This window comes from Medicago truncatula, chromosome 7 (genome assembly GCF_003473485.1).
Source record: "Medicago truncatula cultivar Jemalong A17 chromosome 7, MtrunA17r5.0-ANR, whole genome shotgun sequence".
NCBI classification, from domain to species: Eukaryota; Viridiplantae; Streptophyta; class Magnoliopsida; order Fabales; family Fabaceae; genus Medicago; species Medicago truncatula.
In genome coordinates this window covers 54539668-54557139 of record NC_053048.1, presented here as the reverse complement: position 1 = coordinate 54557139, position 17472 = coordinate 54539668, and the positions used below count along the sequence as shown (strand labels likewise).

Sequence of the window (17472 nt, the reverse complement as noted above, 5' to 3'; positions counted from 1 at the left end):
CATGCATTTTCTGGAAAATCAACCGGAACACTTTGAATTCGTTTTATAGAAATCAATGATTCGGAGATCAATTTTGGTAATGCAAACCAAGATTCGGTGAACGATTCCGGTAAACCACTTACCCTTAACACCTTGGTAAACCCAGAAAATATCAAATCTCAATCAATGATTCTGATAAATGACTTACTGTTTGTTGGCTTCGAGGCGAACATATATATATATATATATATATATATATATATATATATATATATATTTTATAGAGAAGTGAGGTGAACAAGTGAGAAAGGGCAACTATGTTTATTTTATATAAAGGGTAAATTTGATAGTTTGTGTCTAATGTTGGAGTCAAGTTATAACGTAAGAGTGTGGGGTATAACTTCTTGAAAAAAGTTATATTACGTTTTTATTGAAGACAGACTCTATCATGCTGATAAAATAAATTAATTAAAGAAGAAAAACATTAACCATAAAAATAGAACCCATGTTGAAAGGCTGCTCTGAAGCCTATTAATGTTTATGGCCCTTTTATACAAAGATAGTTATTAAATCATTAGCGGTGCATAAAAACATTCCTCCTAATATGAATAACAGAAACTCTGTTATAGCCATTTATGTACATTCAATGTACTCTACGGATAGAGGAATACATAGAGTTGAAGATAGTAAAATAAGAAATTGAAAGATTTCGTTGAAATTGTTCGTTTGGAAATTTCCCGAAAAACTAATCATCTCCAAAAAAATACCAAACATTCCTGGTTATTTATATTTATTCTTAAGCAAGTCCCCAAAAGTGTTTAGTTGAGCCATCATTTCTATTTCGTCTTTCGTTTCGATAAATATATCGATTAATTCCGATTCTTTTTCTATCGATTCTTTTCCAATTATAATTATGTATGGATCCATACATAGGTCTATGTGTGTACATAGATCCTACTCATGGATTAACGAAAATTCAATTTGCTATATATATCCCCTTATATACAAATTTCTGTATACACCCTCCCTATAATTTTTTTACTTTTTCGTAATAATGTGCCAAAACAATTATCATCGAATAAATTTGTGATATTTTTTGGGCCATTTGTTTTTAATAATGTGTCTCACTAATATTAAATATGTTGGCCATATTTATTATCCAAGAAATTAGGAATTTTTTTATTATTCAAGAAATTAGGAATTTTATAAGAAATCATGTGAGACGAATTTAGGATCATGTGGCATGCTCATTTTTTTTTGTTCTTTTTTGGTAGTAAAAAGCGGGGGGAAAACGAAAAGAAGACCTAATAAAATCAGAGCTAAACAAAGTTATGATGTATATGTAAGGGGCCTTTTTATCATCTGACCGATGTTGTAGAGCTGTCACCGCCTCAGATTGTGCAGGCATTCTTCGACTTCCGCACTTACACGTTTAAGGCGGCCGATTGGGGTGAGCAGGCAGGAAAGCAGACATGGCGGATGGCGGATGACTATGTGTTATGGTACACTAGGGTGTCTCACCCTCAGATTTTGCCACCTATTCCAGGAGATCTTCCGAGGCCAGCAAATGAAGAGCAGATCATTGCACAGCAGTGGGAGCGGTATGAGGCGAGAAGCTCGCCTGACACCTATGACATGGTTAGTGGCGCTGTTGCCTACGCTGATGAGCAGTTAGGCCAGGAGGAGGTCACGAGCATGACCCCTCAACAGTGGTTTTAGGCCATGAGCCATCTTAGGGAGCAGATCGCGCCTGTCTTGACCAGGAGGCGAGGCCAGAGGCCGAGGAGGAGGCACCAGCAGCATCAGCAGGACCAGGACCAATAGTAGTAGTTTGTTTTTTAGTTTTGGTATTTTGATGACATTGATTTGTATATTTATATTTTGATGACATTACTTTTAATTTCATGGGATATTTTACTTTGTTTAACGGTATATAAAAATGTTGGTTTAATTAAGTTGTGCATTTGCGTCAATATTTGTTTTGCCATTTGAACCGTTATGCATAAAAAAAAACAGGTACATATGTTGTGTTTTGTGTTTGAAACACATTACAGGTTCAGGAAATGAAGCTACTGTCTCTGTTTTGGCTTCAGGACGCTTCAGCAGTTTACTGTCGAGGAAATCCTCGATAGTTAGCCGGTTTTCTAAAACTTCGGCAGTTAACTGCCGAGAGGCATTTAGGTAAATTACTCGTGTTTCTCAGCTAAACCAAATGTGTCAACAACAATTCTCAATATTTCTTCACCCATGTATTATTTATATGATGTCAATTTTACCCTCGTATATGTACTAAAATCATTTTTAGTTTTTTCACATTTTTCAACTTTTTATTCTGGAAAACTTATAAAAACATTTTGGATTTGATATTTGTTTTCAGAAAACTTCAAAAAAATTTCTTGTCTATACTTTTCTTCATCTCTTTTGTTTCATGTTCTATTAACTTTACCATTCAAGATTTCCATTTGCATCTTATTCCTCTCTTGAATTCATCTTTGCAGCAGTGCTATCTACCTTAACAAACAACACTTTTATACCAATTTCAATCAATTAGCATCCTTCAATTGCCGTTTTTGGAAGATGTATAAGTCCAAATATTCACCACATCAACAAACCCCGCTTTCTCTAACAATTAAAATCAACAAAACTCAATGATGGTTTCCGGGCAACTTCAATTACAAAACACCACCTTCATTTTCATACTCAAATCTATTAAACCATTTGACCCTTCCAAGGAAGAAGTATGCAGCAGGCCTGCATTCGATTTCATCGCCATTTAATCTCATACAATCACCACGTTTGTTCATTTTTGAATTCCTTGTTTTCCTAACTCCAATTTCTCACTCAGATCTCAATTGCAAACCTCATTATCACCATTCAATTTGATTCATGACTTGCAATTTAAAATTTTCTACTTATATATTAAGTTTTGGACCAATGAAACTTTCCATATTCTCCTACTCTTAGATTTATGTCTGAAAAAAGAATACTCATCATCATGGTGTATGCACAACCTTGTGCTCAGTGGCGGATCTCTTCAGGGACAGGCTGGGGCCATGACATCCCCCAAGTTTTCGTTATATACTATATTAGATGTATTATATCAAATAAGAATTCCATTGCTGTGGTGAAAAAGGGTACCATAAATTTCTAAAGGTTCCGGATTCAGCACTTCCACATCTTCTTTTTACATATTTATCGTCTACTTTTACAAATTAAATTTAAAAAATATTTTTGATGGGATTCAAACCCACATCATCCTCTTGTGGCTCTCAAACAATTTATACCACTAGGTCCTTATGCTTCTTCGTGCCTCTCATACTCTTCCTATATTCTTCATGAATTTTGTGTCACTAATTGGGTGACACCATGGCTGGCACACTGTTTATTTTTTTTAGTTTAAGCGGGCTAACCCGGTGGCCCATAGTCCGAACGGGCTACAGAGTCTTAAAAAAACGTGTATCAAAATTTAAGCCACATACTCTTAAGTTTTAATCTTTGTTGGGGCCAGTCAAAGATAAAATTTTATGACTGTAAAATGCAACATTTTAGGGGAATCACAGTTTGATAATAGATTTTGAAAGATTTGAGTATATTAAGGGGGAACGAACAATCATTGAAAATAATTGACCTATTACAGTCCAAAATGAAGAAGAGGAATATGCCATGACAGAGCGCATCTTTCCTCGGTGCAAGTAAGCCTACCAATATACATCCTTGATACGAAAACGAACAAAGTAAATAATGTAAAGTGCACACAATGGAAGGACATGCATCCGAAAATGAGAAGGTGGTGAATGAAATGAAATTGAAAAAGGGTACAGAAGTACGATCACAACACTACTTTCTTCCCACTTTCGTGCTTTGTTTTCTTCCGTCATTAAACAAACTATTTTAACGTGACATCACAAAATCTATTTGTTCAATACGTTCTTCAGACCAAACTATAGTTTTTTTTCAGTCTTTAAAGTATAAAAATCGATAGCTAATAAGTTTAACGATTGAAATAATGACTGATTATTCAGTTGCTAAATTATAAAATACAAAAAAATTGGTCGTTAATATATTTAGTTTCTGAAATAATGACGACATTGCAGTCGTTAGTGTATAAAATATTAAAAAACAGTCACTATTTTGGTCGATACTTGTTTAGCCACGCTGAAAATATATTCTTGGATCCTTCCCTGTATACACTTCAAGTATTTATATGTGGAATACGACTTTAAATTTTGTATATATACTGATTTTTTTACATATATATACCATTAATTAATTTAAAAAAAAATTGATCCCCCATTTTAAAAATAAGCTTTTTGGTTTCTCTATTTCAATTTTCATGAGTTTTGGTCTCCACCTGATTGTGATCAATTTTGATGGCATGGTAGTCCTTAAGTGGGCAAATTTAATATCTATGTCATTATTAATTTGTTTGAATTCAAAAAATAGCATATTGTAAAATATTTTAATTAGCAATATATATTATTATTCATCAATAATTTTTTTTTGAAGGAATATAATATTATTCATTAGATACTTGATTGAATGAATAAAAAAGGAAACAAAAAAATAACGCGGTGTGGCTGAAAAGGATCCAACCGTGGTCACACCTTCTTCACACTTTATTAGAGTAACAAACCGTTCTATATATATATATATACCTCCGTGACACCTCTAGTCATATTTTATTCTAAAACCCAATCAAATCTCAATTCTTCTTTCACTCCTCTCTTCATCAGGTTCCTCTCTCAATTCTCATTCTTATTTTATTTATTCAACCCTATTTTATTATTGCATTTTTATTTTGTAACTACCTTGTTCAATTCCCATGTGCCCTCCTCCTGTCGTGGGGTATGTCGTATCTATGTATGTGCTTCTTTCTTCTAATTTGTGTCGGTTCAGATTTTTTTCTCTCTCCCCGGTTCTTCCTTAAAAACTGCAAATTCAATTCAATTCAATGTTTTTTTTTTTTTTTTTAACTCAGTATCCTGGTCTAATGATGACATAGTACTACTGACCAATCCCATGTCCACTGTTCTGTGCTTAATTCTCATCAATTTTGTGTTTTGATTCATATTTGCGCAGAATGGGAAGTTCTGGAATAAACAACGACTATGGTGCATTCACATACCAAAACCTTGAGAGAGAACCATATTGGCCAACAGAAAAGCTAAGAATTTCCATTACCGGTGCTGGTGGGTTTATTGCCTCCCACATTGCTCGCCGTCTTAAGACCGAGGGCCATTACATTATTGCCTCTGATTGGAAGAAGAATGAGCACATGACTGAGGACATGTTCTGTCATGAGTTCCATCTTGTTGATCTTAGGGTTATGGATAATTGCCTCAAAGTTACTAAGGATGTGGATCATGTTTTCAATCTTGCTGCTGATATGGGTGGGATGGGTTTTATCCAATCCAATCACTCTGTCATTATGTATAACAACACAATGATTAGCTTCAATATGATTGAAGCTGCTAGGATTAATGGTGTTAAGAGGTTAGTTATCTCATATTTAAGGCTTGTTTGATTTGACTTTATTTACTAACATTAACATTTGTAATGCTGTTTGAGAGAGCTTACGGATATGGCTCAACAAATTTCTCTAAGTTGATTTTAGCTTATTTTCATAAGTTCTACATGATAACTTATAAATAAAACTTATAGATAAGCACTTATATTGAAAACACTTATGCTATGAACACTTAATTAAGTTGTCTATTTCAATGGCTTGTTACTTATCTGTGTTACAAAAATTATTTTATTTTTTGTAGGTTTTTTTATGCCTCTAGTGCTTGTATCTACCCTGAATTCAAACAGTTGGAAACAAATGTGAGCTTGAAGGAGGCTGATGCCTGGCCTGCTGAGGTTTGTTGTTGATCTTTGAATTGTTATTTTCAGTTATGCTGGTTATTTATTTGCACACTCGGGTTAGGATGAATGTATTTAATTTTATAACTTTTTCTAGCCACAAGATGCATATGGGCTGGAGAAGCTTGCAACAGAAGAGTTATGCAAGCATTATAACAAAGATTTTGGAATTGAGTGCCGCATTGGGCGGTTCCATAACATATACGGCCCTTTTGGTACATGGAAAGGTATGCTCGTAGCTGAATTTTAAATTTTGCAGGTGTCTTATCTAAATCAATAAAGTAATCGTCATTTATGTTTTGTATGCTTTTACATTTAAGAAGTTCGTTGCTTTGTTGTTCATCGTACATTTAAGAAGTTTGTCGCTTTGTTGTTCGTCGTACAGGTGGAAGGGAAAAGGCTCCTGCTGCTTTTTGCCGAAAGACACTTACTTCCACAGATAAATTTGAGATGTGGGGAGATGGATTACAGACACGATCCTTCACCTTCATTGACGAGTGTGTTGAAGGCGTGCTTAGGTATGACCATGCTGATCTCGTGTCTATTGCAGCTAAATGATTTTTTTTCCGTAGTTTTTCTTTTTGAAATTTAAATCACATTTGTGCTTTTTATGAATGATGAAAATGGAGCAGTGTAGAGCATTTGCCATTAATAATTTCTATTCACAATTATAATTGTAAATCTCTATTTATTCTGAAATTGTTAATTCTATAGATGCTTAAGTAGACTTCTTTGTGAATTCCAATCATTTAAGATTTGGGTTTTAAAAATAAACGTTATTAGCTCAATGAACATTGAATGTTAACAAGAGAGATTTTAATGCCTCTCACAAAACTTAAGACCTCCCTATGTGGTTGTATACAAAGAAAACTAAATTTGGTGTGAGCTTTCTGTATATCTGTTTTTAGGTTAGTTCTTATTTCTTGGTAAAACTCAGCATTGTGTTCGTTGTCTACTTTTCCTTTTAGATTGACTAAATCAGACTTTCGGGAGCCAGTGAATATTGGAAGTGACGAAATGGTTAGCATGAATGAGATGGCTGAGATTGTTCTTAGCTTTGAGAACAAAAGCATACCCATCCAACACATTCCTGGTCCAGAGGGTGTTCGTGGCCGCAATTCAGACAATACACTTATCAAAGAGAAACTTGGCTGGGCTCCAACAATGAAGTTGAAGGTATTAATGTTATTAATTGCATAATAATTTCCCTGTTTTTGCTTTATAGAATTGATTTTGGATTCTAACTTCCGTTAGTTCAGTTTATTGTTGATGTATAAAATGAATTTCCCTTTTGTTTTGTCTTATTAACCATACCATATTTGATCAATTGCTCTCAAGAAAAGAGTAACGGAATGTGATATACTTCCTGACGTTATATTTTCTTGAGATGCGTTATCGAAGTCCTTTTTTTTTTTTTTTTTTTTTCTTATTTACTTGTTTAAATTTCAATTTTGTTTATCTTCTTATGCAATGTGTGCATATTGATCTTGTCTCAGTCTACGAAGCACCAACACTTTTCCTTCTTAAGGTGTCAATGTGTCAAGACACATTTCCAACACTGATTCATGTGTCAAACATTTCTTATCAGATGTCTTATTAAAAATTATTATTTTTACCTTTGACGCGCCTTAGACATAACTTCGGCTTGGACACATAGCTGACACTCGAGTTAGGTCTGGTAGATGGAGTACACGACACTCAAAAATATATAGCCCACTATGTATTTAGTGAGAATGCTAGGAGGTTAGTGAGTTAATCTTGGCCGTACAACCACATGATCTGTCAAAACTAACTCCTCCTATGCTCTTAACCTCATCGTAGATAGACCAGTATTGTCGATTAGGGAAAATAACGATTTTTCCAAATACCACTATGCTTATTTGATAACACTTTCTACTGAATCAATCATGTATTGCAGAACAATTGGGTCGTTCAAACACTATAGACACAATGTGTGCACATGCATATTCGTGCGTGTAATATATATTGGCGTCCTTTATTTAAAATCCTCTGTTAATGGGTCTGTATTCTGTGTTGTATTTGTTTGTATTAATGTTATTGCATGTTTTTCTCATAGCATCTCAATTCTGATATTATAGGATGGGCTGAGAATTACATACTTCTGGATTAAAGAGCAGCTTGAGAAAGAGAAGGCTGGAGGTGTTGATGTAACATCCTATGGATCGTCTAAAGTGGTATCGACTCAAGCCCCTGTTCAACTAGGTTCACTTCGGGCTGCAGATGGCAATGAATGAGGAACTAAAGCATAGCTGTTAGTGTTCTCTTAAATGTTTCAAGTGAATGGTTAGGTTTTATATTGCTATTTTGAAGAGAACTTTGGTTATAGTTAATAAGTTATCTTAAGGTTAATTTTGGAAGATGTAATGCGCTTATTTTGTTTTATGTAGCCTGTCTGAGGCAGTACTTGGTGCTTATGTTCGTGTCACTGCAGTAGAAATTATAATTCTGTGTTTTTTAAAGTCTGAATGATTGAAACTTTTAGTACAAAGTCGTTTTCTTCCTTTTATGGACTATTTCTTGGGATCAACGACAGACAAACAAATAAGGACAGAAAAGGGCCATTTTATTTTTATGATTGATGCAGGAAAGTTCATAACTAAAGGACAATGGCCTTTTGTTTTTCGCTTTGTCGTTGTCTTTCTTTTTAAGAAAACTCCAAACTTGAGAATGGTATGAATACAAGTGGTCCATATTTGTAGATATTTTAGTGGGACGTGGCTTATTTATGAGGGTGAACGTTAGCTGAAGCAAACGTTGGGCCATTACATGTTGTAATTTGCAAGCATAAAGCATAGACTAACGTGTGCTAATAACCGGAGGAACTTTACCCACTCCAAAGATAAAGGATAACATGGTGCACTAAAGCTTCCGATACGCAGGGTTCGGGAATGAGTCCCACCATTTTTGAAAATACACATTAAAATAAACAAACAGTTTTTGTACCCTACAGCCAAAGTTGTGAAGTGTCGTTAACATCAAAAGTGAATGAGCACGTCAATTTACAGCTACTTGTCACGTTTTAATTTTGTCGAGGTTGTCATTGCTAGTTTTTGAAGCAAATGCGAAGACCAAAATTTAGGCATGGCTGGTTGGAAAGAAAACATTGAAGTTTGCCTTCTTATCAAGGCATCGAGCTAAAAGCTAAATTTAAAGTCCAAAATCAATCTATTTATAGAGAAAACAATACACTAACAGTTGGCAGTTGAAATTTTGGGCGAGTTTTAGCATGGGGCAATTGCCCCATCTTAGATCAATTTTGTTTTATTTGCTGTTACATGTACACCCTGCATTTTATATTCTAATTTATAGTCATACTCAATTGTAATTTGACTCAAATTAATTTACTTGTAAATACATTATTTTTGATTTTTTCTGTCAGATTGCCTACTGACTAGAATTCAGATTTTTCAAGGTGAATAAGTGAGGTGTCTGAAGTTTGAACCCCGGCTCCTACATAATAGTGCATGTTCCTACCAACTGAGCTATGCTCACGGGAACTGTAGATACATTATTTTTTAATCTCTCGTTTAAAAATCTAATAGGTCCAGCTCATTTTCAATAATTTTTTTAATTTGAAAACGTAGACATGTTTAAATCTGGGCTAAAAAAAAATGACGTAAATATATATTTACTACATTATTTAGAAAACATAGACATGTTTAAATCTGGGCTAAAAAAAATATGACGTAAATATATATTTACAACATTATTTATAAAGAAATCAATTTAGTTTGTATCTAACTTTGTAATATTAATTCCTTCCATAAAACTTTTTAATATTAATTAAGGTTAAATATATTTTTGATCCTTATAAATATAACGAATTTTGTTTTTAGTTCTTATAAAAAAGTGACATGTTTTTGTCCCTCTAATTTTTTTTTAGCATGTAGCTTTAATTTTAATTTAGTGGGGACTAAAATTTTTTGTCCCTATAAATATATCAAATTTTGTTTTTACTTCATATAAAAAGTGACATGTTTTTGTCCTTTCAAAATATTTTAGTCCCCATTAAATTAAAATTAAAATTGATATATTATAAATAAATATGGCTATAAATTGAAATGTAAAAATGTAGGGTGGACAACTAATAGCAAATAAAACAAAATTGATCTAAGATGGGGCAATTTGACAATTGCCCCATGCTAAAACTCGCCGAAATTTTGTATACAGTTTCTGCTAAGAAATTTATTTTTTATGATAAATCTACTAAGATATTTTAAGAAGTGTTATAAAAAAGTGACATGATAAAATTTAATTGAATAAAAAAGTGTACAAAAAATCAAATACTTTTATTATCTTAGAATTTACTTGTTCAATTTTTCTATTACTTGATTATTTCATTTTAGTAAATCTCTTAAAAGCATTTGAAGTTTATAAACTGTGTACCTGCGTTTGCTATTACACAGGTAGCCCGGCCTTTGTTTTTGTTTTTGTCAGTTGAGGAGCTTTGTTCAAATCTGAGTTATTGCTTTAATTCCTCTATCATTCATAGTAATAGGAAAATCATTGCTACAAATTGAGAAATGATAAAAAAGAATCAAGTTATTTAATTAAAAAAATTATGGTATTATGTAAGAAAGAATCCTCTCCATTTCTCATTCTCTATTTCCTTCGTTACTATGGTTTTAGAAATATAAAATGGATAGTGTGACATTAGGTGAGGTCTAAATATTATCAATACTCCTCCAACCCCAAAATTAAGTAATGGATAGAAGAAATAAAGAGGAACTAATTCATATTATGTAGTCATTCAATAGCACATGATGGTACGAATGTTTGACAGTACTCATCAACAGTACACTCGCTCATCATGCTAGATGACATGGCTGGTTGCGTCCTTTAACTGAATCCAGAAAATCAAGCTGTAATTCATATTATAATACCATAAGCATACTATTTAATTAAGGTACTATGTATAAGTAAAATTCATTATACAATATACACCACTGGGTGGGATGCGAATCCCAAATGCCCTGTAACGATACGAAGTTACAGACATGAATAGCAGCCCATTATTTTATCATCCCCAAGCCCTCAAGCAAACTCCTGATATACTGGACTCAACTCAAGTTGCTCTGCCATTTTCTCCAAGATATCCTTCAGAAGTTTTGCCAGCTCTTCTTTATCTAATTCTACTCCATCTTTCTCTTTGGCTACATCAGCAAAAACAGAATCATAGAAAAGAGCAGCTGCATCGCCAGCTTCAGATAGTGGTAAACCCAACTCCTTAGCATCTCTCTCAAGGAAGCTCCTTATTATTTCAGTGCTTTCTAGACCATCCTTTGCATTGGCTTTTTCCTGTAATGCCTTCTCTACAAAGCTGCTTAACTCCTTTTCATTGGCCAATAGCTGCAGCATTGTCCACAACATAAGTCAGTAATTAAGAGTTGGTTGGATTGAAGAGCTCAAGATGTCACAGAAATCACAATCAAATAAATTTAAGTTATTTTGTTAACTTCTAAAATCGTCTCAAACAACTATTTGGAAGTAGGAAGTGGTACAATCTTTGATAGGTGTTTTAGGTTTTTCAATTATGATGATATGTTTTTTAGCTAAAAACAAAAAAGATGTCCAGCATTCATGATTTGCAAAATGTAGATGCTGTTGTATAGACATAAAAAACAATACAGGATTGAAACATAATATCTTTTAAATAATCTACAAAAATACCTGTCTTATCTTAAAGCCATTTATGATTTGGATATTCTGGACGAAAACAAAATTCTTTTTGGAAAGTTCCACCTCAAGATCTTGTATTACAGACTGCAGAAGCTGTGCAAATTGTGCTTGGCCCAGCTCTTCTTCTCCATCCGCTCCATGTTTTCTCAACAAGTCATTTAACTGAGGATATTCTGCTTATTTATGTTAAAAAGGTCAGTTTCATCAGACCAAGATAATTGCATGCATAGTAATTTTAAATTAAACAAATCCTACTATTCACAATACAGCACTAATAGCAGCCAGTTTCAAACAATGGAAAATATAAGTCAAAGTTTCCTTTGTACAGATATAAATTTGTGCATCTCAACACTGTTAATTAAACCAATTGCAACATAGACAACGGCAAATAAGACAATAGCACATATGATGGACAATCAGCACAAAACACATAAAGTTACACCCATATTTCTAATAACATAGCACTTATGAGTTATGAGGATATGAAAGCCTCGTTCATTTTGGGAGCAAAACAAGCAGAAGCCAGATCTCAATTATAGAAATTTCAAGGCAATTCAAAGGAACGACCAACTTTTTGGTGTTCTATTTAAAATTTGGAAGTTGGCTTATCCATGATGTGTTGGGAATGAAAAGAGAGATCAAAACAATCACTACTGGTAGGCATCATACAATCAAACATAATTTATTTTGCTTTCAGGATTTAATATTTTAGTTTCCTAAAGGAAGAAAGAGTGAAAACAGAGCAGAAACCAGTTGTTCAAGACAAGAAAAAAATTCCATGAACAAAACAAACTCCGTTTGGATTGGTTTATTTTTGAGGTTATGAAAAATAGCTTATGCAGTTAAATAATTTTTTATGTTAATTCATAAGTTCTCACCCCAATGAAAATTGTATCTTCATAAGCTGTTTTTTCATAGACTTCCTTAACAAGCTTATGAATAATACATAAAAGCTTATTTATTTGCATAAGCTCAAAAATAAGCCAATCCAAACAGTCTTTGATATTTATTTGTCTAAACTACATCCATCAGATTAAAGATTAAATTTTCAACTCTGAAGAAAACAAAAAGGCAAAAAGTACATATTAATCAAGATGAAACAGGAATCAGTGAACTTTGATGCTTTACATCACAGTCTTGAGGATCATAGAAACAGAATATCAAATTATCAATAATAATGATATGAATAGGCAACACTGCACGGCATCACACAAAACAAACATAAGGTATCTATTGCTTGCCGATTCAGTTGGAAACAAGAACGAACCAGAACGACAAAAAAAAAAAAAAACTTCAAACTCAAAAATAAAGTGAACCTGAGAAAGGAGGAACTCCCATGTCGACACCCATCTGAACAAGAGCACTTCGAATTTGGCTCTTGCTGATTTTCCCCTTATCTTCAACATCCAAGTCAGTGAATAGATTTTCTGCTAACATTGCAAAATCATCCTCATCCTCAAATAACAAACGAAGAGTACTTCCATCCAAGATTGATATTACAATTGGATTATCTGTAGATCAATACAAATCCAATATAAGCAGTATTAGATTCCTCTTCTTTCCAAAACATGAAGAAATAATTATTGAATAAACCATCCATTTAGTCTCTAAATTATCACTCTCTCACTAATTTAGTCCCCAAACTATATAAATATAATAAAGTCCATAAAGTATATGAAATCCGTCAATTTATTCCCTAAAGTAAATGACATTCTGTCAATTCAGCCCTAAACATCTTAAGTTACTATGGGCCTGTTTGAATTGCTTTAGAGCTTACATAATTTATGAGACTCTTTAGGAACTTATGAAAACAGCTTATAACTAGTTCATAAGCTCCTTTTAGCTTATTTTCACAAGTTGTCCAAGAGAGTTTATGAAAACAGCTTACAGCTTATATGAAAACAGCTTATAACTTATAAAACAATTCAACTTATTTTATCTTATGTTATAAAAATTGCTTATATATAAGCCCTTATCATGATAAGCACTTAGGCAATAAGCTACAAATTAACAAGTGGAGTAATATTTATTCGTACGAAAGTCAAATCCAAGTCCACCAATTCAAATTATCTACACAATGTTTGAGTCCAAATTTGATCAACACGTTCTAGGATGATTATTAGCCAATTAGCGAAGAAAATTATAAAAAAATCATTGCAATGAAACTAAATAAATATTAAAATCAAAATCACGGATCGATATTAGATATTTACATAGAAGAAATTTTGTATAAATATAATAATGTATGATGAGGAGAAGAAGATAATAGATAAGAAACCTTTGAGTTCATCGGCGATGGCGGCGATGTAGAGTTTAAGGATTTCAGAGGCTTTAGCAGGTTGGTACTCGGTCTCAAGGGAAAAGACAACATCGGCATCGGAGTTACTGCTACGGAGGCGGTTGAGAGCAGAGGTTTTGAGAGGATCAGGTAAAGGAAGATCGAAGAGAGAAAGAGAAGCACGTGAATGAGCAATGTCGAGTAATTGAGCTCCGGTGAACGCACGATCAAAGACGGTGGAAGATAGATCGAGGTCTCTGAGGTTAGTTCCGTCAAGTATCTGCAATTGAAACGCTCCTCCGTCTGACATTTTGGTTTACGGTTACGACTTTGCGGAGGGAAGGAACAAAGACTTTTTTTTTTTTTGAAAGAGGAACAAAGACTTGAAAGTTAGGAGTAGTATTAATCAATTCAATTCAATTCAATATTCATGATCTCCCCCTTACTACGCTTTTCTGTCTCTTTCTCTTAACTTCAATCAAACTATATGCCCAAATAACACGTATGTATAATACACTTAAATTACGCGTTTTCTATTCAATGCACTATTTACTTTCTCAAAATATTTTCAATTTTTATTTTATAAACTTTATGTTCTTTTAAAAAAAAAAATCAATAAACTTAATATATTTGGAAATATCGACATTTTTTTTTTGTCAAATAACGTAGTGGTTAGAAATTTACTTCTTTAATGAATAAGTAAGATATACCAACATTGTTATGTTAGATATCTTTTAGGCTTAAATCCATTTTTTATCCTTTAAGTTTGCAAAAGTTGCAATTTTGACTCCCTTTTAAAAAAAATGGCAAAAGTGACCCCATGACTAGCCCCTTTTGCAAAACGTCAATTTTGACTTGGTCAAGCCTACATAGCACGCCACATGTGTTTTTTTCAATTAAAAATTAAATAAAAAAGCCACATATATATAGATGAAATTAAATAAATCAAAAAGCAAAAAATTAAAAAAAAAAAAAAAGCACGTGAATTAAAATTCTGGAAAAAGGGGCAAAACATCTTCATCTTCAACCTCTTTATTTTCATAAAATCATTCAATTAAAAACCAAAAATCAAAATTAATCTCCATCTTCAACAGTTTCCCCTTTTCTTTACTTTATCTCTCAACCAATAACAACAACAACCTTTTCTTTCTTTATCACTAACAACAACAACACTCATTTCTTCCGTCGCTGTTTCAGGATGCATAATCGAGTGATTTCTCTCGTTTTAGGATGCATAATCGAGTTTCAAAACCAATTTTCAAGAAGAATGCATTTCATAAACCTTTGCATCGAAGGATTTGAGATTGTCATGTTTTATGCATCACATCTGATGTTGCTGGGTTTGAACGAGAAAAACAAAAAAGGGTTATTTATCATGAGCTTCTCCTCTTCCTGCTCACATCTCAATTGTTCTATATTCCATAGTCAAAAACCCCAAATTCCATCTTAATCTTATCAATCATCATCACACAAAACATACAAATAAATCCATCAACAAAGCTCAAAACAATTGTTCTATTGTTATTAGGTTTCTTGAAGATGATGAAGTAAATGAGATTGAATTGTAAATATGTTGTTTTTGAATTTTTTTGATGAATTTATGAATGAAGAGTGTTATAAATTTTGATTGGGTTTGTGTTTGTTTTAAATTCTGAGTTTGGTTGTTCTTACTTGGGTTTGATGCTACAGAGGAAGAAGAGAAGAAGACTGAGCGATTCTCTCTTTAATTCTTTCCTTTTTTTTATTTGTTATTATTTTAATTCTACAAATACAATTATGGCATTTACATTTATTTTAAATTAAAAAAATTGATAGCTGGCGATTTTTTAACTGATGTGGCGTGACACATAGGCTTGACTACATCAAAATTGAGGTTTTGCAAAAGGGGGTAAACATGGGGTCACTTTTGGCATTTTTTTTAAAAGGGGACCAAAATTGTAACTTTTACAAATTTAAGGGGTAAAAAGTACGTTTAAGCCTATCTTTTATGATGTATCAATTTGAATTTAAGATATTTTACATTAAGACTTTAAATGGTAACTTCTCATGAAAAAATGTGTAATCAATACATCGGAAATTGAAATCTTTGATTTTTTTATAAAATTATTTCTTCTTTTAGAATCCTTAAAGAGTGCCCCGGAGACACTCGTTAACAAGACCCTTTACATTATTTATGTACAAATTTATATTAGTATTTATCACTTCATATACAAACTAAAAAGTAATTGCAAACAAAGAAATGGTAGATTCATGTGGTAACAATTGTACAAATTTGAAAGAAAGTATTTATGAAAAAACAAATAAATTATTGATTTTACATTTTCAAAATATCTAAAAATTCTAGAATTATATTCCAAATTGTACCAAAAAATTGTCTGGAATAAATTGGATACATATTCTTATATATTAGGTGAAATGGAAATCAAAATAGTTGGAGATAGAAATGTTCTTAATGAACATAACTCCGTTAGTGAGAATATTGTATTATATAGCAATGGTCGGTGTTCGAATTTCGGGTTTCACATTTATTCATCTTAAAATGATATTTTAATTACTAAGTTATTTGACAAAAAAAAAAAAAAACGTGGCTTTAAACATTCATTCACATATTTTAAATGTAAGTATTTTTTTTTATTTTTCATGTAGCCTAAAACAAGAATTTCACCTTTTCTGATTTAAGATGAATAAGTGGGAGTTCAATCTCTGCATATATTATGCGATGTTTCTATCAATTGAACTTAAATTTATGTAAATGTAAGTTTTTTGAGCTATGCTTTGGACAAATGTAAGTTTTTTATAATGAAATTATTCAATATTTTTTTAGGGGAAAATTATTCAATATATAATGTTATGTTTTCTTTTGACACGATATTATAATGTTATGCTTTTTTTTTTTTTTATATATATAATATATGTAGATTTATGTTAAACATTACAAATATAACCTAACTTTGTTTTTTTTTTTTTGACAAAAAATATAACCTAACTTTGTTAAAAGAAAAATATAACCTAACTTGATAAGTTAATTAGATAAATGATTCAAAAGATTGTGGTTATATATGTTTCCTACTCCTTGGGATAAAAATGTGAATGAAGGTAGTGTGCCGTGTTATGCTTGTTGCTTCAACGAAATGTTTTTCTTTCACGGAATCTTAACGAACCTTTGAACTCAAATTTGCTTTCTTTTGTTTCTTTTTAAGAATCAAATAGGAAAAAAAGAACAAGCTTGCTTGAATTAAGGATCCGTTTATAGGTGCTCAGAACTTATAGGTGCTATGTTGGCCATTGAGATAGCTCACAGGATGAATTGGCGGTATCTTTGGTTAGAAACTGATTCAATGTTAGTTTCCTCGGCTTTCAAGTCTTCTAAAGTGGTCCCTTGGCATTTACATAATAGATGGACCAATTGTATTCATCTCATCTCTTCCATGCATTTCTTTGTCACTCATATTTATAGGGAAGGAAACAAATGTGCTGACATACTTGGAAACATTGGTCTATCTACTGCTTCTCATGTTTGTTTTTCTCAACCTCCTGATAATATTAGGGCAGACTTAGTGACTAATAAGCTAGGTTTACCTAACTTTAGAATTGCTTAACCTTGAGGGTTTTGGTTTTATGTCCCCCCTCTTTCTTGTTTTGTATCTTTC

General features: G+C 32.5%; 2 protein-coding genes across 3 annotated transcripts; one reads left to right on the top strand and one right to left on the bottom strand.

The window, feature by feature from the left end:
- Positions 1-4585: 4585 nt before the first annotated feature.
- LOC11429807 (GDP-mannose 3,5-epimerase 2) lies at positions 4586-8371 on the top strand. Of its 2 annotated transcripts, none has more exons than XM_024771309.2 (7): positions 4586-4712; positions 5059-5472; positions 5748-5841; positions 5942-6071; positions 6230-6362; positions 6813-7020; positions 7944-8371. In XM_024771309.2, the coding sequence occupies exons 2-7, from the start codon at positions 5060-5062 to the stop codon at positions 8097-8099; spliced, it is 1134 nt and encodes a 377-aa protein (XP_024627077.1). In that variant the 5' UTR covers positions 4586-4712; position 5059; the 3' UTR covers positions 8100-8371. The 2 variants fall into 2 exon arrangements, with proteins under 2 accessions (XP_024627077.1, XP_013450523.1); XM_013595069.3 differs by lacking the exon at positions 4586-4712 and adding an exon at positions 4748-4839.
- Positions 8372-10709: 2338 nt separating this feature from the next.
- Positions 10710-14302, bottom strand: LOC11424480 (uncharacterized). The gene is made up of 4 exons (XM_003626400.4): positions 13823-14302; positions 12861-13055; positions 11536-11717; positions 10710-11214 (listed from the first exon to the last, which is right to left on the bottom strand). The coding sequence occupies exons 1-4, from the start codon at positions 14130-14132 to the stop codon at positions 10900-10902; spliced, it is 1002 nt and encodes a 333-aa protein (XP_003626448.1). The 5' UTR covers positions 14133-14302; the 3' UTR covers positions 10710-10899.
- Between the last annotated feature and the right edge of the window lie 3170 nt (positions 14303-17472).